Source organism: Lygodium microphyllum, chromosome 20 (genome assembly GCF_053477565.2).
Source record: "Lygodium microphyllum isolate KBCC chromosome 20, Lygodium_microphyllum_v1.1.10, whole genome shotgun sequence".
Lineage (NCBI taxonomy): Eukaryota > Viridiplantae > Streptophyta > Polypodiopsida > Schizaeales > Lygodiaceae > Lygodium > Lygodium microphyllum.
The window spans coordinates 97506606-97528886 of NC_141154.1; the positions used below are offsets into that span (position 1 = coordinate 97506606).

Here is a 22281-nt window from a genome sequence, read left to right on the forward strand (position 1 = left end):
TCTTTTATGTCCCTCTCAAACAATGTGAAAAACTATATCCCAAAAACTTTTTAAAATGTCTAACTATAAAGAAAGCTTAAATTAAAAAGTTTAATCTAACAGAGAGAGAGAGAGAGAGAGAGAGAGAGAGAACCTAGGCCCTACACATGAGAGAGAGGGGAGAGGGGGAGAAGAAAATTGTTTAATTTAAAAATGACTATATATTATTTTTCCTCTTTCCCCCTCTCTCCGTTTTTTTCTCTTTCTTTTTCTTTTTTTAATCCTTCTTCTTCTTCTATCTCTCTCTTAAAATGTGAGCAAAACTTTAAATTAAAAAAATCTTTTAAAATACTTAAGTAAAAAAAAAGTTTGAATTAAAAAGTTTAATCTGAGATAGAAAAAGAGAGAGAGAGTGTGTGTGTGTGTGTGTGTGCGTGTGTGAACCGAGGCCCTATACATGAGAGAGAGGGGGAGGGGGGAGGAATTTAATTAAAAAGTAGAGAGAGAGAGAGAGAGAGAGAGAGAGAGAGAGAGAGAGAGAGAGAGGAGGAATTTAATTAAAAAGGGGAGGGAAAAAAAGAGAGATTTTAAGTGAGAGAGAGTGGGGTTAGGAAAGGGCTTTTAATTAAAAAAGGGAGGGAGAAGTGAAAATAATAGATTACATGTGAGAAAGAGGGGAGGGGAGGGGGTTTTGATTGAAAAATGGAGGTTTGGAAAAGGGGGTAGGTTCGGGAAGCCTTTTGGAGGTTTGGGGCTTTGGAAAAGGGGGTACATTCGGAAAGAGAGGGGAAATAGAAAAGGAAAGATTACGTGTGAGAAAGAGGGGAGGAAAGGGGGTTTTGATTGAAAAAGAGACGTTTGGAAAAAAGGGGGTAGGTTTGGGAAGCCCTCTGGAGGTTCTCCCCCCTCTCTCCTCTCTTTTTCTTCTCTCTCCCTCTCCTATTTTTTCATTTTTTCTTCTTCTTTCTCTCTCTCTCTCTCTCTTTCTCTTATTCTCTTATTCTCTTTTTAAATATTTTCTTTTTTCTCCTTTCCTTCTCACTCACTCTTCTCTATTTTTTATTCTCTCTCTCTCTCTCTCTTTTTAAATATTATCTTTCATCTCTCTATAATTCTCTCTCCATGTTCATTCTCTCTCTCTCTCTCTCCTTCTTCTTTCACTTTCTTTCCCTCCTCACTCGCTCTTAAAGCATGTAAATTTTATCTTTCCCTTATATATAAATAATTCTCTATTCTCCTCTTTTTCTCTCTCCATCCCTTTTTTTCTCCTCCCATTTCTAGTTTTCACTTTTTTCTTCTCTCCCTCTCTCTCTTTTAAATTTTATATTTTCTCTCTCCATGTTCCCTCCCTCCCTCTCTCTCTTTCTCTCTTTTCTTCTTTCACATTCTTTCCCCCCTCGAGTCTCTCTAAAAGTATGCAAATTTTATACTTTCTCTATATATAATTCTCTCTTCTTTTATTCTCTCTCTCTCTTTCTCTCTCTCTCTCTCTCTCTCTTTGTACCCCCTTTTTTCTCCTCCCCTTTATCCTAATTTTTATTTTTTAATTCTCTCCCTCTCTCTCTTTTGACATTTATATTCTCTCCCCCCTCTCATCTCTTTTCCTTCTCTCTCTTCAAAATTTTTTCTATTCTTTTTTCTTTAAATTTTATCTTTCCTCTCTCTATGTTCAAATTCTCTCTTCTTCATTTCTTCTCTTTGTCTCTCTCCGCCCTTTTCTTCTCCTCCATCTCCTCTCTTTTCCTTTTTCTCTCTTAAATTTTATATTTTCTCTCTCTATAATTCCCTTTCTCTATGTTCCCCCCTCTCTCTCTCCCTCTCATATTCTTTCTTTTTTGCTCTTTGGATCTCTCTCTCTCTCTCTCTCCTTATTTTTCTTTTCATCTCTCTTTCAAGTTTTTTCTTTCGTTTTCTTTTCTCTCTATATATTTTTTCTTCTCTCTATTTTTCTCTTTTCTCTCTCCCTATTTTCTCTCTTTCAAATTATGTCATTCCTCTATGTCTCTCTCTCTCTAAGTCAAAAACTGATGCCAGGAGGCATATTCCACGGTGGATTCCGTGAGGTTTTACGATGGATTCCGTAAACTTAGATGACCGGGGCTCATACACAAAGAGGATTCTTTGTGCAAGAAGTTGATGGGGACGCCTGTCCTTTTCGAGCGTTTCATTAATTTAGTGTGTACATGGGTGATTCCATAGCGGGTGATTCCGCAAAATGCATATTAAATTATTAAACGTTTATGAGTTTAGAGTGCGCACTCGTAATAAATTAAGGTTAGGATTTATTTCTAACCAGTTGATTTATTTATGTAGCTGAAGACTGCTAGGTATTCACTTTTGTCGGTTTAATTGTATTATTTTACTAACGATTGTGAATGCTTCAGTTGATGTGTAGAGATAGCAGCAGTGGCGGAGGAAAGCATTGGAGTCTAGCGAGTATTCGACTTATGGATTATATTTTGATAGGCGCCACGCCTATATTTTGTTATGTTTATTGAGGCATCGATTATTTATTATTATTTTGTATGCGCCTATGCGCACGAATATGTTATTTCTATTTGGGACATTGAGATTGGGCGTGCCAGACTCTATGGGCACCGTCCATTAGCTTTATTTCCTATTTTTGTAAAAAGCAAACTCAAAAGCTAAAAGCTTGTCATATTTTTGTAAATTGGGCTATTATTGAGCATGAAGATGGAAATATACATAAAATACATGCTTTGTGAAGCGCTCACACAAGGCATGGGGGAGATTGAACCCAATTTGTCTCTTGCCTCTTGTCGTGCATGCTTTTACATGGTTTTTTGTGCAAAAAGGTAGAGTACTTTGTTCTTGGGGACCTTCCGGGATTCACCACGTGAGCTATCTGCGACCGATCTGCGCACCAAAAACTATATATAAAAAGGTTTAATTAAAAAAAGACAATTCTCTTTTTTCTTTTTCCATCTCCATCTTTTTCTCTTTCTTCTTTTTCTTTTTTTAATCATTCTCATTCTTCTATCTCCCTCTCAAACTGTGTGAAAAATTAGGTCCAAACAACTTTAAATTAATTTTTAAAATATTTCATAAAAAATTAAATTAAAAAGTTTAATCTAACTAACAAAAAGATAGAGAGAGAGAGAACCTAGGCCCTACACACGAGAGAGAGAGAGGGGGGAGGGAGAGAAGAAAAATGTTTAATTTAAAAAAGACTATTCTCTTTCCTCTTTCCCCCCTCTCTGTCTTTTTCTCTTTTTATTTTTTCTTCTTCTTCTTTCTCTCTCTCCCTCTCAAAGTATATGAAAAACTATGTTTAAAAAACTTTAAATAAAAAATACTTAATTAAAAGAAAAGCTTAGATTAAAAGTTTAGAGAGAGAGAGAGAGAGAGAGAGAGAGAGAGAGAGAAAACATAGGCTCTACACTTGAGTGAGAGAGGGAGGGGGGAGGAATTTAATCAAAAAGTGGAGGGGAAAAAAAGAGAGAGATTATAAGAGAGAGAGAGAGAGAGAAGGAGACGACTTTAATTAAAAAAGGGAAGGGAAAAAAAAGAGAGAGATTATAAGTGAGAGGGAAAGGAAGGGGAAGAGAAAATGAGAGATTACACTTGAAAAGAGGGGAAGGGAGGAGGTTTTGATTGAAAAAGGGAGATTTGAAAAAGAAGGTAGGTTTGAGAAGTCCTTTGAAAGTTTTCGAACTTATAACGAGAATAATAAAGTAGTAAGAGGAAAATAAGATAAAGACAAAATAATTTAGTAGTAAGATTCTAATTTTTCAAGGTAATGACTATTTGGTTTTTGTGAATAATGTACAAAAATAAACAAGCAAAGGTATATGCTCACGAGTTTCCTATGATTCAAACGATGTGAAGTGTGATTAGCGGTCTTGGTAATTTTAAAGTGAGGGGTTATTTTGGGACGGATGTGCGAATGCTTGTTAAATTTCCTTTCTTTAATCCTGCTGTCGGCCGATGACACACACAACTCGAAATCGATGCAGAAACTGTAAAAGAAAGAAAGAAGGAAGAATGACGACGGCTCCGTTTAGCACGACAAGGATCGCCGGCTTGACGATTCTCCTTCGTCGTCTGCAACCACGACCGCAGCAGCATTCGCAACAAGCGTCCATGCCGGGCTGGTGCGCATTTCTGCTTTCCCGCGCGCATCGTCGTTTCTCAGCAGCGCTTTAGCTCGCAGGTATCCATCCATATCTCCGCTTTCCTTTTTTTTCCTTGCTCCATTTTTGGCGTCAGGCATGTGATACTTGCTCCTCTTGCTTTCGCTGTCCTTTTTTTCACAGATCTCGCCAAATGACGAGCTCTTTTGCGGCCGAGTGTGCGGGATCTCTATGGGAGAGCAAAGCTGCAAAACTATGCTTCTGCATCTGTGGCGTTATGTCTACCCTCATAATTTACGGCGTTATGCAGGTATATCCAAGCTGAAATCTTTACTATCGTTAGCTGTTTCATCGTCGCTTTTGGATCCAAATTAAGCTGTTAACTCGATTGGACGTCTGCAAAGAACTTTGTCGCATTTGAATGGCCACAATTCTTCATCTTTGTGACTCTGCTTAACCGTGATAATGATATCAAGCAATCAAAAATTCTGGTTTGGTTTGTTTTCTTGTAGGAAAAGATTATGCGAGTTCCTTATGGTGAGGAGCAAGAGTACTTCCGGTACTCTCTGTTTATCGTATTATGTAACAGGCTCCTTACGGTTGCAGCTTCTTCTGTCCCTCTACTGGTAAGTCATTTTCACGGTTTGTGTCTTTTGCACTTCTCTATTTGGGAACGGTTGGTGAAGGATAAAATTTTCCTCCAAACTACTTCACTAGACTCTACTCTGCCCTGTGCAATTACATGGTCTCACGATTTTGTTGGGAAATTCTTATTTACTTGCAGAATCAAAGGAAGACTTTGGCTCCTGTTGCACCTATCTACAAATATGGAGCTGTTTCTTTGTCCAACATTCTTACTACAACGTGCCAATACGAGGTATGCTTGTAAGCACTACTTTAATTAGAAAATAGGTTAGTAACATGTACATCATTCATAACTGTACATATTGGTGTGCAGGCTCTCAAATATGTAAGCTTTCCTGTTCAAACGCTTGCAAAGTGTGCAAAAATGATACCTGTGATGGTAAGATTGCAATACTAGTAATGGCTTTTACTATACTCGAGCTTAGCATACGACTTTGTAAAAGAGTTCCCATATTTTTTTTGTAGGTCTGGGGAACATTTATTATGCAGAAGAGGTACACAGGACGCGATTATCTTCTTGCAGTACTGGTCACAGCTGGTTGTGCCGTGTTCATCTTGTACCCGGTAAACATGTTTTGTCAAAGACCCCCTTTCCCACACACAGACAGAACTGTGCATGTGCACAACACACCCCACCCCATGCATGCATGCACGCATGCATGTACATGCACAGAGGTCTATTGAAGGCCAAAATGACCTATGAGATCAAATTGGTGACTACCATTAATCCATGGTATATCTTTCATGGATAAAACAAGTAAACAACATGTGTGCAAGAGCTTTTGGCTCTCCTATTATCTAAAATATCCAGCATAATGTGTCTATGAAAGGATCTCATTTCATCTATGATGGCATCTCTTGAGGTGAGCCTCTTCAAGGATGTCCAATGGTGATGTGATATGATGTCGTTGTGTCCTCATAGTCTTGGGGGTAATGCCTAGCACTGGGGGCTGGGCAGGTGGTGAAGCCTCTATCACTTTGGGTTTTTTTTTTTGGGGGGGGGGGGGGGGAATCTAAAGGCACCAGTGTTTTAGTATTACAGCTAGATGAGGCTGCTATATAAGCCTAACGTACAAAAGATATGATGTTAAGCTTTCTCTCTAAAGCTAGAAGACTCCATAGGTATCAAGAGAGATTCATATGCAGTGGTACTGTCTAAGCTCAATGTCCTTAAAAAGTGTTACTCATTGCTTTTACCTTAGCTCTAGTACAGTTGTCGGTTGGCAATTCAGCATATCGGTTGGGAAATGGGGGTAGTCCTCCAAATATAAACCAGCCTTTTGACAGTCCAAGTTGAGCCCCGAGCAGAAAGCTAAGTAGGGCAAAGTAGGTGGTTATCCCATCTAGTGCGAAAAAAGAGAGCAATACAGGAAGGCCAATCAATGAACGTGTTTACATGATGTAAGACCTGAGAAACCCTGATGCACTAAGCATGCAGGTTGGGCGGGAGCTCAGCTAGCAGCCAGACTGCTGTTGACTGAGATTGCTTCCAGCTCTCATTTGGTTGATACTTCCTTTAATACGCTTGAAATGAAGAGTGGAAATACAGCCGAGCGCCGCATTTTTTGTCTTTACTTGGGTGGTCTTTTTCTTCAATCTCTTGCTTAAGGCAGATTATCTTTCACACAACCCTTTCATTCTGTCACCAGGTGGTGATACTTTTTGCAGTCACTTTCCTTATTTACTTATATAAATATTTTATTTTTATTTTCTTTAGTTGTTGCTTTTTACCCCCAGAGTTCTCTTGGATTAAGCTGAGATCTTTGTATGGCCAAAAAAGGCAGCCATTGGGACAGATTGGACTAATGGTTTGTCTGAGCCTTGGGACCGGTTCCATATTGAATGGGCATTGAAGAATAGAATGCTAGTGGTTTGGGATTGTGCGCTTAGCCACTGGAGATGGTGCAGGAACTCACGTAATAAAAGTCATCGTAACTGAGCCATATTATACTTTTTGATATGGATGTTATCTTTGTTTTTACACGAGGATTAATTCTCTGGTTTGTGCCGAGGTCAAATTTTGCACCGATCATGGAGAATTTTAGATCTGAAGGTTTAAACGGGAAAATTGTTACATGTATGCCATGTGTCACAATTTGGGTACAAATTCCCAAAAGAGAGAGGGCATTTAAATAGGCAAGAGGGGCAGACCTGAGCGTGAAGTTTTCAGGGGTTGAGGGCAGATTGTTGCAAGTACATAAGCTACGGAGAGTACTTCTTCGTCTCTGACTCATGTACGGAGGTAGAGCTTGCTCCCTTTGGTCAACTCTCGCTCTATTCTCAGAGAAAATGCTGTGCATGATGGGCTGATTCCATCGAATATACAGTTTTGTGTTTTTCTTTGCATTTTTGTTGAGGCAAGAGCCTCATTGTCGAGGTTTAGGAGTAGTTGATTGCTTCTCCAATGCAGGAACTAAAGAAAGTGATGACCACGCTACATAAGAACAAGGATTTTCAGCTCTCATTTAGTGTTGTTTGTGGGACTGTTTTATTGCTGGAATGATGCCAGGGTCAAAGGGTTTGTAGTCCAACTGGTATGGAATAGATCTGGAATGGAATAAGGCTGAGAACATGTCAAGAAACAGATGAAAAACAGTAAATATAGAGTTTTGTAGACTGCAATTCCACACTTGAACTATTGAGTTATGCTCACAGAAAGTGTTTTCCTACTTGGGATGTTGTTCTCGATATGCTGTACTGTCCTTATGCAGCTGACATTTACTCAAAAAGAGATGTTGTTCTGAATATGCTGTACTGTTCTTATGCAGTTGAAATTTACTCAGAAAAGATGAAAGCAAACTGTTCAGAGGTTTTGTACTTTGGAACATTTTATCTTTTAATTGATAAAGAAATACCGAGAGGGGCGCCGATCTTCGGGGCCAATCTGGCGTTGAGCGAGGGAGTTAGGTCTCTATTTGTGTCTGTATGTAAAAAGACCATGTATTAATTGAAGGGACTACCGCTTTATGCGAGTCATAGATCAGTTTCATAGTTTCATTCCCGAAATTTGAATTCTTTTTTGTAAGAATTTAAGCTCGGACAGTTTTAGATGAAAAGGCCATACACACAGGTTTTACAGAGATTACATGTGAGAAAGACTACGAGATTTTTTTCTTGGATACAATATTTGTTGGATATAGGACTAGAGAGATGGCGGACATGGACAAAGGCAAAGGAAAATGGTTAGAGATACTGAAGAGAGAGTATTGGTGCACAGGTGTCAGCACCTTCTAGAACCGAGATTGAACCATAGGAGGACTTGTTTATGGCACAACTTCTTAGTATGGTTGGCTCTTTTGAACAACTTGTAAAGAATCCTCGGATGCAAAACTTTTTGAAGTCACATAATGAGGATTCTCAGGCTGAGTTATCACATCATACTATGGAGCGCTAAAAAAGGCAAATCTCTAATGTGCGTGAGCATGCGGAAAAGACACCAAACATGGAGACAGGTCCAGTGCAACAAGAAGCACAAGCACAGGATCAAGGAGTGAATGGTCAAGGCAGTAATGCACAAGTGGCGCAGTAGACTGTTCCTCAGTTTGCTACTTATCTTGGTTACTTTGGTGGTGGGTTAATTTTTCAAGCAATGGCTGGATTATCCACCACTGGTCATCAGGGATACTTGCCCAGAGGGCCACTAGGAATGATGCTTATTGTGGTAGTGAATCCACTTTATACTAATATTGGTCTACAGCTCGGTTATCAGACTTTGCAGAGTCCTTATTTGATGCCTGGAGTACAAAATACAACAGTTGGTTTTTCTCAGTCTAGTGGGCATATGGCAGTTAAGATAGGTGAAATTAATGCTGATAATGCGTCTAAGAGACTCCCCTTTTTACAGTCACATGTCTATGACAACCTGACATCAAAAAGTGCAAAGCCTAAAGACTATAAAGAGGGTGGTCAGGCATTAAAGTTTGAAACCTTCAGTGATATGCAAGATAAGTTAAAAGCTTTGACATTTATATAGCAGTTTGATGCAACTTACACTGGAGGGAATTTTACTGAGACTTATAAGATATGGAAGGCTGCAACTTTTTTGAAAGGTAATGCTTTATAGTGGCGGAACATATTGTTGATGCAAGGATATGCACCTGCCACTTGGGTCCATTTTAAACAGTTGTTTGCCGCTTCATGATTAACTAACATGTTTGAAGTAGATGTCATGACTGCATGGCATAAATTGAACGTGGCAAATTGTGCGGATTTAGAAGAGTACAATAAGAAATTTTGGGAAGCACTTTTGCTCGTGAGTTCTTACAGGACAATGCTCCTGTCAGAACAAATTGAAAAGTATTGTTGCGGTTTGGCCCGAAGCCATCAGGGATTATTGTACCAAGATCAAGGTTACAAATATAGTACAGTTAATTGAAAATGCTGGTGTGGCAAATGCATTGTTGAAAGGAAAAGCTGACAGCTTTAAAGACATTGAAAAGAAGGATTCTCAGTTTAAGCAGGATCCTGGCAAGAAGAAGAAGCAATTTCCAGAAAAGACTAGCTTTACAAAGAAGTCTTTTTGGAAGAAAAGTTTTCAGCAGCAGCCTCAGATTTCTTTTAAACAAGGCAAATGACAGAAGAGGCCACTTTTTGGCAAATCATTTAAAGAAAGAAAGGCTTTAATGATGGTTGGAAAATGCTTTATTTGTGAACAGAAAGGCCATATTGCTTCTAAGTGCCCATAACAATCTTCTAAAGATGCGGAGGATAAAGATGCACCAAGTAAAAAGAAGCCCAGCATTGGCTTAGTGCCTAATATAGTGGGAGATCAATCAGCTGACGATGCTACAGAATTGTACAGAGCTTGGGGAAAGATCAGAGATTTCTCAGTGCTTATTTTCTTTGATCTTGGAGCTTGTGCAAACTTTCTCTCACCGACATTGACAGCTAAGCTGGATATGTCGCGAGGAAATGGGACCAGTTGGACAAACTGATTTGGCATGCCCAAGACATACTGAACCTGTCACCCCCATTCTTGGCAAACTCCATATGCACATTCAGAGCTATGTGGACATAGAGGAGTTCCATATTATGCCTTTAAGAGGGCTGTGATGTTTTGTTGGGTATTCCATGGTGCCATAGGAAGCATGCTATCTTGGATACTTACAACAGAACGATTACTCTTGTACATAGGGGCAAGACTCATGTGTTAGATGTGAAGCTTAACGAAGAGTTTGTTCTAGTTGTTTATGCTTCTGCAATTACTTTTGTAATGAAAAATTATATTTCTGCGTATTTGGTTTTTGCAAAGCAAGTTAATGAAGTTGATAGTAATGTGTTTGTACTAGATGAAAGTAGACGGGCTTTCTTGGATAAATTCAGTGACTTTTTCTTAGATTCATTACGTGGAGAGTTACCCCCTGAGAGGCCTGAAGCTCATACCATAGATCTTATTCTAGGGACTAGTCTGTCCAATAGGCCACCATACAGGATCAGTCCAGCACAATAGAAAGAGATTATGACACAGGTTAATGAGCTTTTAGAGAAGGGACTAATTCAGCCCAATAGTTCTCCCCCGTTTTGTTCACTTGTGTTGCTAGTTCAGAAAAAAGACGGCTCTTGGCGAATGTGTATTGACTACAGAGCCTTGAATAAGAACACGATCAAGAATAGGTTTCCAATTTCGAGGATAGATGACATTCTTGATCAATTATAGAGAGTAGGAATGTTCAGCAGGATAGATTTAAAAAGTGGGTACCATCAGATCAAAATCAGGCTAGAGGATATCCATAAGACTGCTTTTAGAACAACATTTGGTCTCTATGAATTTTTAGTCATGTCATTTGGATTGACCAATGCTCCTGCCATGTTTAATAGGATGATGGATAGGATTTTCCGCCTTTATTGAAGTTTCTTTGGAACATTCTTTGATGATATGATTATCTTTTCAAAGAATGAAGAGGAGCATAGAAAACACTTAGTTACAGTCTTTAATGAGCTTAAGCGTAACAGATTGCTCATTAATGGTAAGAAGAGTGAATTCTTTTTGGCAGAGATTCACTTCCTTGGGCACATAGTTTCTAAAGATGGTGTGAAGATGGATCCTGCAAAGATAGAAGCAATTGTCTCTTGGCCAAACTTGAAAACTGTTCATGATGTCTGCAGTTTCCTTAGCCTATGCTCTTACTGCATAAGATTTGTAAGATACTTTGCAGAGTTTGCTTCTCCTTTATATGCGCTTGAAAAGAAGGATATCAAATGGCAATGGACTGACAAAGAGAAATTAGCATTTAGATGTTTAAAGGGAAAAATGATTACAAATCTAGTACTTATTTTGTTAGATCTGTCTAAGCCATTCGTAGTGTAGTGTGATGTGGAAACAACATTGGTGTTGTATTAATGCAGAATAGCCGAGTTGTGGCATACGAGAGTAGATAACTCTTTGTCATTGAAAGACTTACCAAATTTATGAGAAAGAGTTATTGGCTGTGATCCATGCACTTTCTAGTTGGAAGCACTATTTGCTTGGTGTTGAGATTTTGTAGTGCAAATGGATCATCAAACACTTAGATACTTTTTCACACAGGCTAAATTGTCAGAGAAACACATGTATTGGGCAAATTTCCTATCTATGTTTCATTTTCAAAGAGTGCATGTGGAAGGCAAGAAGAATGTAGTTGCATATGCTTTATCATGCAAACCACAGGTGTCAGCTGTTTCAATTTCTTATCACCATGAATTGGATGATATGAAAGAGCAATATGCTGATGATGAAGATTTCTGTGAAATCTATGAACAATTGATCAATGGCCAACATCATGATCATTATGTGTTCAAAGAAGGCTTTATCATGATGCATGGAAGACTATGCGTTACAAAACAACTAAGGCCAAAAGTTTTATTAGAAAGTCATGCTCCACCGTATGTAGGACATCATGGTATAGATGCTATAGTCAAAGCAGTAGAGACTTTTTTCTATTGGCCAGCCTTGAGATCTAATGTTAATATATATGCCAGATCTTGCCTTGTATACCAAAAGGTCAAATTCAATAGACAGAAGGCACCAGGGTTATTGCAACCAGTGCATATTCCAGAAAAGCCATGGGTCTTATTGCATTTTGAAAAGGCACGTTCGAGAAAACAGAAGGGCAAGGAACGTTTGTTTCCAAAGTTGAGTATGCGTTACTATGGCCCTTTTCAAGTCTCAGAGAAGATCAATGATGTGGCATATAGGTTGAAATTGCCAGAGAATTGGAAAATTCATAATGCATTCCATGTGAGCCTATTGAGACCTATTGGTGAAGTGCCAGAAGATATGGTTCAAGAGGAATAGCCTAAAGTAGAGCAATTAGATTAGATTCTAGTTCATGAGTAGATCCTGGCATATAAGGATAGGAAAGTGAAAGGTAGAGTTATAAGAAGATTTTTGGTGAAGTTCAAGAACTATTCACCAATGGATGGAAGAGGTTGAATTGGAGATTCACCTCAGTTATTGCAACTTTACCAAGAAACTTTCTTGTTGGAACCTATAGTGATCTAGAATGCTTTTTGAAGCAATGTACATTCTTTGTTGTACAATTGAATATTGCATCTCATTGAATAATGCACAATGTATGGTTTATACTTAGCATTAACATGTGTATCATTGAATGAAATCCTAGTGCTTTGAAGTTGTATTTGTTACACTTCAGTTGAATGATTATACATGTTGTGACACTAATAGTTCGGAGGTACGTGCTATCGCCTTGTGTTGCATCCGGAAATATGTATATTAGAAAGGTTCCTAGTAACCATAGTTGGATATAGGATGTGATCCTCCACCTATGCGAGACTTGAACTTGCAATGGCACAAATGGTAGTGGGAAAACTCCTAACATCGTCTCGTGTCATCTATTAGCAAGTGATACATGCGATGGCACTAGTAACATGGAGAATCTTGTTATCGACTTGTGTCATCCATTAGCATGTGTGGCATGCAATCAAGGTCGCTTACTTCTTTCAAGAGGGGGGTATGTCACGAGTGTGAAGAAAACTGCTAGGGTTTGCACTGAGGACACACAAAGTGTATGACTACGACAAAAATACAAAGAGACAGACACAGATACAGACACAAACATAGAGGGCAAAACTCAAATCCTAAACGCAAAACTCAAAACTCAAACATAGAAACTCAAACACAAACAGAAGAAGGGAGAGAGAGAACACAACTCTGAAGTGAATGAATGCTGTAAATCAATGTGAGAGTGTACAGTGTGCTCAAGGGCAGAGCAATGTCAGAGTGCGATATCCACTAGAGATGGATCCCAAGTCTGTGACCACCAATCGGAGTGTAGGAGTGCTGAATAGTGAATGGCAGCAGGCTGGTCACCAAAACGCAGCAATTTGGAGGCTGGAAACTGGTAAATGCAGCAGTGTACTGCCGATCGGAGGTTGGAAACTGTGCACAATTTGCTGTAAACAGCAGGCTGAAACAGTGTTTGATGTGGCTGGCGATGATTGGATGATTAGATCGCAGCAGATGATGATGTCGCCAGCAGCTGACGTCAGCATGGATGAAGGCGCCAGCAGCAGGAGCAAACATGGATGGAGTGGTAGCAATCTTGAGGGCTGGACAGCCACGTGGGAGGAGGCTGATGGCTGAAATCTGCACGTGGAGTGAGAAACCTGCATAGATGGAATAAGGTTGAATGGGGGCAGCCTGTCTATTTACAGATGTGGAAGGGCGCCCCGAAAATTAGGATTTCCATCGAACTCTCTCGAACCGCTTCTCGTTTTAGGGTTTTACTCTATAAGAGTATTTTTTAGTGTGTTTTGGGGTTGTTTAAGAGGCTAATCAGCAAGTAATGTATGTTTTAGCTCAACAACCAGGTGGTGATACTTTTTACAATTGATTTTTTTATTTACTTATATAAATATTTTATTTTTATTTTCTTTAGTTGCTGTTGCTTTTTACCCCCAGAGTTCTCTTGGATTAAGCCAGGATCTTTGCATGGCTAGAAGAGGCAGCCATTGGGACAAATTGGACTAATGGTTTGTCTGAGCCTTGGGACCGGTTTCATATTTAATGGGTACTGAAGAATAGAATGCTAGTGGTTTGGGATTGTGCGCTTAGCCATTGGAGATGGTGTAGGACAATGAGCCTGGCCAAGACAGAAGATACACATGTGAGAATGCTCACGGAATAAAAGTCACCGTAAGTGAGCCACATTACACTTTTTGATGTGGTTGCAATGATAAAAGTTGCTCAGAATAACTTGAGGAATACAGGGGTCACCATCCCTAAAATTTAGGGAGTTACTATTTTTGGACCCCAGAATCTGTTCACGTCATTATCTTTGTTTTTGCATGAGGATTAATTCTCTGGTCTGTGCCGAGGTCAAATTTTGCACCGATCATGGAGAAATTTAGACTGGAAGGTTTAAATCGAAAAATTGTTACATGTATGCCATGTGTCACAATTTGGGCACAAATTCCCAAAAGAGAGAGAGGATTTAAAAAAAAAACATAATAGGCAGGAGGAGGAGACCTGAGCGTGAAGTTTTCAGGGGCTGAGGGCAGATTGCTGCAAGTACATAAGTTATGGAGAGTACTTTTTTGTCTCTAACTCATGTACGGAGGTAGAGCTTGCTCCCTCTGGTCAACTCTCTCTCTATTCTTAGAGGAAATGCTCTGCATGATGGGTTGATTCCATCGGATATACAGTTTTGTGTTTTTCTTTGCATTTTTGTTGAGGCAAGAGCCTCACTGTCGAGGTTTAGGAGCAGTTGATTGCTTCTCCAATGCAGGAACTAAAGAAAGTGATGACCACGCCACACAAGAACAGGGATTTTCAGCTCTGATTTAGTGCTGTTTGTGGGAGTGTTTTATTGTTGGAATGATTCCAGGGTCAAAGGGTTTGTAGTGCAACTGGTATGGAATAGATCTGGAATGGAATAAGGCTGAGAACAGGTCAAGAAACAGGTGAAAAACAGTAAATACAAAGTTTTGTAGACTGCAATTCCACACTTGAATTATTGAGTTATGCTCACAGAAAGTGTTTTCCTACTTGGGATGTTGTTTTGGATATGCTGTACTGTCCTTATGCATATGCAATTTACTCAGCTGTACTGTCCTTATGCATATGAAATTTACTCAGAAAGGGATGTTGTTCTGGATATGTTGTACTGTCCTTATGCAGCTGAAATTTACTCAGAAAAGATGAAAGCTAACTGTTCAGAGGTTTTGTACTTTGGAACATTTCATTTTTTTTTGTAACCTTCCATCTTTTAATTGATAAAGAAATACTGAGAGGGGTGCCGGTTTTCGGGGCCAATTTGGTGTTGAGCGAGGGAGTTAGGTCTCTATTTGTGTGTGTATGTGAGAAGGCCAGGTATTAATTGAAGGGACTACCGCTTTATGTGAGTCACAGACCAGCTTCACATTTGGTAGGTGTACACATTTTTCTTTGGGTCACAGTGGAAGGAAAAAATGTTCAGTAGTAGAAGTAAGGTTATATATTGGTCATACTTCCCTTGAATTTATTTTTTCTTTGTACCTGGTGCTTAAGCTACGTTATTGATCAGATATTGGGCAACTCTCTCTAGAATATCTCTTGATACTTCTCAAATGGCTTTTGACATGCAGCTGAATGTTTGACAGGCAGGGAATGAAGCTTCACAACATAGCGAAGGATCAGAGAGTACAGTATGGGGAGTTCTTCTTATGACAGGTTATCTTGGGTAATTTGTCTTCCTTTTGCAATATGTTCATCATATTTCATCAAAGAATTACAGTTTAAGACTACTTTATTGTTTAGAAGTTTTCAAATTGCAATGATGCAATAATAATATTTCAATGTCAGACAATTGAGGCTTGGCAGCTTCACTGCATTGTTCACAATATCTTTCTTTTAAGTGTGAAGATTTAGACTTGATAACTGTAAGGTATACAGCTACCCTTACAGGTGTTGAGCATTGTCATGCCCTGATTTGAATGAAGTCAAATTACCATAAGGTCTGCTTGTTATTTTCTGGGAAAGCGTCGTCTGTGCATTGACTGAGGAGACTTGCTGTTTTAGCTTGCTGTCTGATAACTGATATGGTCTCTCCTAGGAGATACATTTCAACTTGCTTCGATTGGAAAGAATCCCACCCCCTTTTTTGTCGCTCCAACTTGTACTCAGTCAGAATAAAGTGCTGGAGAATGGCTGTTTTCGTGTTAGTGCAAGTGCTGATGCAAAAACAGGCAGACAAGTTCCTTGGCTGTGCTTGATTGGTACTTCCAATATCCACAAATAAAGTTATGCCTAAAATTGGTTATGGTGCCTTAACTTCTTGCAAACAATAGATGTGTCTGTCATGGAATTTTACAAGCACCATATGGCAAACTGAGGGTTTTCAAGCACCCATGTGTAGCAGAGTGTACAGAATGCTCTAAAAAGTCACAGAAACCCTACTTAAGAAAATATAGTTCCAAGGCTGCCTGTCAAGAATATACTTGGAAGTATCAATGGATTTGCAATTTATGGACACATCTTGGATTGTGGATATTACTTGCTAACAGCAAAACCCAACCAAACACAGCTAAATCATCATGTGGGCCTTTTGGCTGCTTTAGACTCATCGTTTTACCTTTTGGGCATCTTACTTCAAAGGCACACAAGCCTTGGTTAGGAATATATTAGCTACCAAGCCCTGTTGAAACCAGCCTTCGTTTTTAGATAGAGTTGTAATTTACCTGATTAACCCATAATTATACCAACTTACCAAGAAATAGATTCATAAAAGCTGAAAGTCAACACTTTATCACTTAATAGAAGATAGTGGACACCCGATTGGCCCCAAAACTGGTCTCCCTTGTGGTATTTCTTTGAGTTGTGTTCCATGAAACTTGTAATATACTTGAAAACTTGCCTCAGATTTGAAAGACAAGTTCTCAAATCCCCACTTTCAATATTGATTGAGCCAGCCTCTCTACAAATTGTGGAATTTAGGACTGTCATAAATGACCAGTAACATAAATCCCCAAATTGCCCCTTGATTCCAAGTCACAATGCTGAGATTTATTGGCACGCTTCCCAAAATTGCTGAGGAACCCTAATTACAACAGTAATCAGGTCCGAATTCAGCAACAACAGTGCCAAATTTCTTCAATTCTGCTGTGATGAGAGAGATGAACAACAAAATAGGGGGAGAGAGAGAGCTTCGATTTGATGCCAGGAGGATGTTCCAATAGCAGTCGTTTTCTGCTTTGGGGAGAGAATGCTGTTGCTTGCTGTTCAAGAAGGAGAAAATCTAGATCAAGCTCATCTGGAGCTCCAAATGCTGTCACCTACTGTTGGAGAGCCCTAGAATGCTGTCACCTACAGCAAAACCAATTCTGATAGCCTTTAGCTCACCCTGATCAGCAGTCGCCCAGTGTCTATATTCTATCCCTGACCCTCAACCAGCCCAAATTGGTTCCCCACAGGCTGTCCCACCCTTGTGTGGCATGTTTCCTCTCATTTTGCTAGAAATGAAAATTTCCCTCGTTTTGCATGGCATGTTTCCTGTCTTTTTTCAGCAATAATAAATTGTAAAAATAAAAAATTACATGGCCTTGCCCATAAGTTGGTCATTGCCCAATTTAAAATGCTAAGCCCTATGGACTTGAAAGTGTTCAAACTTTTTTTAGCCTTAACTCTTGGCATTAGATGCTTAATTTTTCTAACCCCGATTATGCTAAAAGTTATTTCCAAGGACACATTCAATGGCTAGAGCTAGGAGTTGTCATTGAGCACCCATTGCGACCTTTCCATCGCAACTTATCCCAACCTTTGCCAAGGTCCTCAGCTGCCCAAGCTAGGGTTTGATTGTCACCATGCTCAAATTTAACTTGCACTTCACACGTGCACAGCCTAATTATGCCAAAGCAATAAGTTAAATTTTCACGTCCTCTTGACAGAACTCCCCCTTAACTCCTTACAATTGTTATTGTTGATAGATCCATCCCCTCAAATCCATGCAATTGTCCTCAATTTCATTGTAGTGTGATTGAAGCATTTGAAATTGTTGGCAAAGCATGTGTATCATAGTCAAACAACATTTGTAGCTATTACTTAACCAAAACCATGCCAGCAACATGTTAAGATTTCCAGCTAGCAAAACCATGTTATAGTTTACACACATGACCCACAATGGCCCTTAGAACCATAAGGGATTCATCCATTTACCTAAAACCAAGGCTGTTCTGACCACCAAGGCAAATAGTATATAAATTGAGCATTAACAATGCCTCCTAGCAATGATATAGCATACACTAGTACATTGAATAGTGATCCCATGGCAAAAATATTGGAATACTATAAGCAAGTTATCCATTATACACAAGTTGTCCATCACTACAAGAGTCCTCCCCCTTGAGTATCATGCAATACTCTAGATTTTCTACTTTGCTGAACCTAAATGAGCCCGATCTAAAGTTGGCTCCAACTGCAATGCATGTAGGTATAGCTACAACTATCAGATGATCTACCAAGTCACCCCCTTCCATCCATAGGGTGGTAATTCTAAAACTTCACCAAGTAGCACCTGGACACTTTAGCTTTTACTTTTCTTTCTTTATGTTCCAAGATTTGCTCGGGTTTCAAAATCTCATCCAGTTCCTTGACCTCTAGCTGAATTTCAGTAGTTATATCCTTTGGCACATTTCCACGAAAAGGCCTTAACAAGCTAACATGAAAGGAATTGTCTCTCTTTCAATGTGGAGGCAATTTCTATGAGTGTGCAATGGAAGAGAAACATGAACACAGAGAAGAAAGTGAAGAGAGAGACAGCAAGAAGAGGAGAGAATGAAGTGATAATTTGCACTAAATCTGGAATGAATGCTGAATACAATGGCAGAGTGATTAGTCCTTGCACGTAGCCCAAAGCATGAGTGAGGGCACTGGATTAGGTTGATGACAATGGCAGCTCCAAAGATGGAGGAGGAACTTGATGCCGGAGTGTGTAACCTGCAGAAAATTGAGATGAATGATTTGCCCCAAATTGGCTGCTATAAATAGCAAGAAATCACCAAATCTAGGTGACTTGAATTTGGGGACAAAAAAGATGCAATTGGCCAGCAAAATACTGACCGACGAGGCTGCTAGTGAAACAAGCTGAGCTGACCTAATCTCAAAAATTTGGGCTGCGTGACCACTAGGAAAACTTGAAAACTGTCCACTACACGGTGTGAACATACGTGGCACTCCTTGAAAAAGAAATGTAGACAATTTGAATAGGCAAAACCAACCAGAGCTCCAATGTCCATCGGAGCTTACAACCAGGAGATGACAGATTGACAAAATGATAGGCTAACACCTTCTCTCAGATCTTGGGAGTGTCTACAGATCTAATGATCTCATGTGATGAAGCATAGAAGCTTGGCGTAAAGGCTTTGTGAAGATATTTAGAGGATTGTCCTTTGTGGGACAATGGACCACTGGTAACTCAGAATTCATGATCCGCTCTTGTACAAAATGGTATTGAACCTCGGATGAGTGCCCTTCCCTCAATGTGGGCACTTAGGCTTGGACTTCTTCTCATTTTTTTTCTCATCCTTTTTGTACTCCTACTTCTTGTTCCCCCCTCTTGCACCTGTGATAAATGCCTTGGTAGAGGTGGATCCACTAGCTTCTTTCTCCTTGAGTTGTTTGTCATGGTCCAAGACAAGCAGAGTTGACTCCTCCTAAAGAAGAGTCTCACGTACTTTGGAGGTAAGCAGACTAGTGTAGAAGACATCATACTTAGGAGATGGCATGCGGATAAGAACCATGGCCATATCCTTTGAAGATATCATCCGTCCTAGTGATGCCAGCACATCTCGCATATCGTCCATCTCGTTGATGCGATCCTTCATAGAAGGAGAGTCATCAATGGAAAGCATCCTAAGTTTCTTCTCAAGAGTAATATGGTGGGAAAAGGTCTTTGATGATAAGAGAGAAGAGCTTTGTCCACACCTTTGTTGCTGTCCGCAACTTGCGTACATGAATGTGGAAGCCTTTGCATCCTCACTTAGGCGATGATACCATGTAAGAGTGTGCAATGGAAGAGAATGAGGAAGAAAGAGAAGAGAGACAACAAGAAGAGAAGAGAATAAAGTGATAATCTGCATTGAATCTGAAATGAATGCTGAATACAATGGTGGACTGATCAGTCCCTGCATGCAGCCCAAAGCATTAGTGAGGGCACCGGATTAGACTGATGATGATGGCAGCACCGGAGACAAAGAAGGAATCTAATATCGGAGTGTGCATAACCAGCAAAAAATTGAGATGAATGATTTGCCCTAAACTAGCTGCTATAAATAGGAGCAAATCACCAAATGTGGCCGAGCTGAATTTGAGGATAAAAAAGATGCAGTCAGCCAACAAAATACTGACCGACCAGGCTGCCAATGGACGAAAAATTCTGATGCAAGCATGAAAACAACAGCTAACCTGATTTGATCGTAAATATCCAAGTTGCTTGACCATTGTGAAAGCTAGAAAATTGTCCACTACACAATGTGAACACACCTAGGGTAAAGGGGCCAATAAAGTGATACCCCCCAAAAGCAAAACGTACACCACCCCAATTGAGTGACAATTTTACAAAAAAGATGTAGCTTTTATAGCCACTCAACTTTATGATATAGATTTTTTTATATTACATACAAGCTTAATGCGAGTTAGACAATTGATCCATATGAATTTTTTTATATTTTGGACTTTGTAAAACCTTTAAACAATGCATCCTTAACGCCATTCTATTGGCCCCTCATTGTCACTCTTTTGTGAACCCTTCATTTATAAGTAGGGCCACTTGATAAAAACATCAAAATACCCCAAAGGTTTTTCTGAGAGTTCTATACGGTATATATAGTTGGACTATTCAAAAACATTTATGGAATTTACTTGAGAAAAAAAGTTCTAATGAAGGATTGTTAAATGACACTCTATTGGGTCCTTTACCCTAATACTCGTTGAAAAAGAAGTGTAGACAAATTGAATGGGCAAATTTAGTTAGAGCTCCAATGTCTCCCTCAGACTGTGACGGAGCTTACAACCAGGAGATGATAGATTGACAAATTGGCAAGCTAGCAATTTCAGCCTATATGTCACATTAGTTAACTTTCTAACGTCTAGGAGGACCCATAACAATGGATATTTAGCTTGGGATACAAATTTTCCTTGCCTTTACAGCCTTGCTTGTTCAAAGCACAACAATACACAATTATTCTTTGGGAATTCCAATGTGCATCCATGGCAAGATCAACTGCCCTCTTTTGCTACTTTCATGATCTTTTAAGTGGCTTCGCATTTTGATATGCTACATCCATGCTTTCAACACACTTATCAGCCTCGAAAATCTTATCCATGCAAAATAGATGAAACTTTTTCCACTCTCCACAATCTCAAAAAGAGCTTTTCTAGTGGAACTATGCACAATATTGTTGTATGCAGACTCCCCAATTGCAAGGACTATTCCCATTTCGACTTATACTTTCATACATAACATCTTGAGATCCAATGCTGTAGAATTTGCCTCTTTTGATTGGCCATCAATTTGTGGATGAAAGAAATATGAAAATTTTAGTATGGTCCATGTTTTCAAATAGTCATTTTCAAACAAACTAGTCATGCAAGTAAAAAGAGCTTGTTTGTTGAACCTACATATGCTAGTTCAAATACCATCATTTTTGGTGGGTTGTCTTTGTGAGATTAAAATTGAATCCATATCAATGTTTTGCGAAGGCCTATCAAGAGCAAGTGAAGGGTGCAACAATCCTAGAATCTTTTGTGCATCATATTTGAATTTTTGACAAACAATGCATGTGGGTACAAACTCCCTAATATCATGCCCTCCCTAATATCATGCCTCAATGCTGACCAAAAGAAAAAGTGTTCCAGTGCCTTGATTGTAGCACTAATTCCTCTATGTGCTGCATATGGAGTGCATGACCCTCAATCATCACCTTCGGCCTAAATTGCTTTGTAACACATATATGCAAAGCTGATCATAAATGTTTGCAAAATCCAAATCAGCATTATATTGCTCTTTCAATGATGAAACCAGCCTGCTTTCTCGGATAGGGTGGCAAATAACCTAAGTAAGCACTAATTACAAGCAGCATAAAACTCAGATACTGAAGTACAAATGTTACCAAGCAATCTTGAACTTATATTGCAATTGGAAGAAATACAATCTCCTTCACTATCCTTCACTATCCAATGCCTCTTGTTGCCAAAGGCAAACAGCAAGCGTTCTAACTAATTTGCCCCTTGATTTGACTAGGGATTGGCCTTCAATTCACTCCTTGGATGACAAGTTTGGCCCCAAATCCAATGTTGACCGACTAGCCTTTTAAAATACTCTGAAATGCCCAAATTTTAGCCATTGAATTTCAAGTACTTGGCCCTAATTTTTGAGCACTCTTCCTAGGGTGGCTGATAAACTCTAATCTTTGCTGTAAATTAGGGTTTAGCAGCATAAATTTTCCAATTGCATCCTTCTAGGATTGAATTTGGTTGAGATCTCTTGAATGAAGTGGTAAATTGGTTGAGAGAATAGAGATGAAGGTGGAGAGAGAAATTTTAGAGTTTCATTGTGTCCCCGTGGGATTGAATTTCACTGAGATCTCTTTA

General features: G+C 39.3%; 1 protein-coding gene across 1 annotated transcript in view; it reads left to right on the forward strand.

Annotated features, from left to right (window-relative positions):
* The first annotated feature begins 3912 nt into the window (after positions 1-3912).
* Positions 3913-22281, forward strand: part of LOC148019152 (UDP-galactose/UDP-glucose transporter 5-like) — a 43697-nt gene continuing 25328 nt past the window's right edge. The window contains exons 1-7 of the mRNA XM_087660675.1: positions 3913-4153; positions 4257-4383; positions 4586-4699; positions 4858-4950; positions 5032-5097; positions 5184-5282; positions 15297-15376. Coding sequence (XP_087516801.1) covers positions 4267-4383; positions 4586-4699; positions 4858-4950; positions 5032-5097; positions 5184-5282; positions 15297-15376 — 569 coding nt within the window. The 5' untranslated portion in view covers positions 3913-4153; positions 4257-4266. The remainder of the gene's footprint in view (positions 4154-4256; positions 4384-4585; positions 4700-4857; positions 4951-5031; positions 5098-5183; positions 5283-15296; positions 15377-22281) is intronic.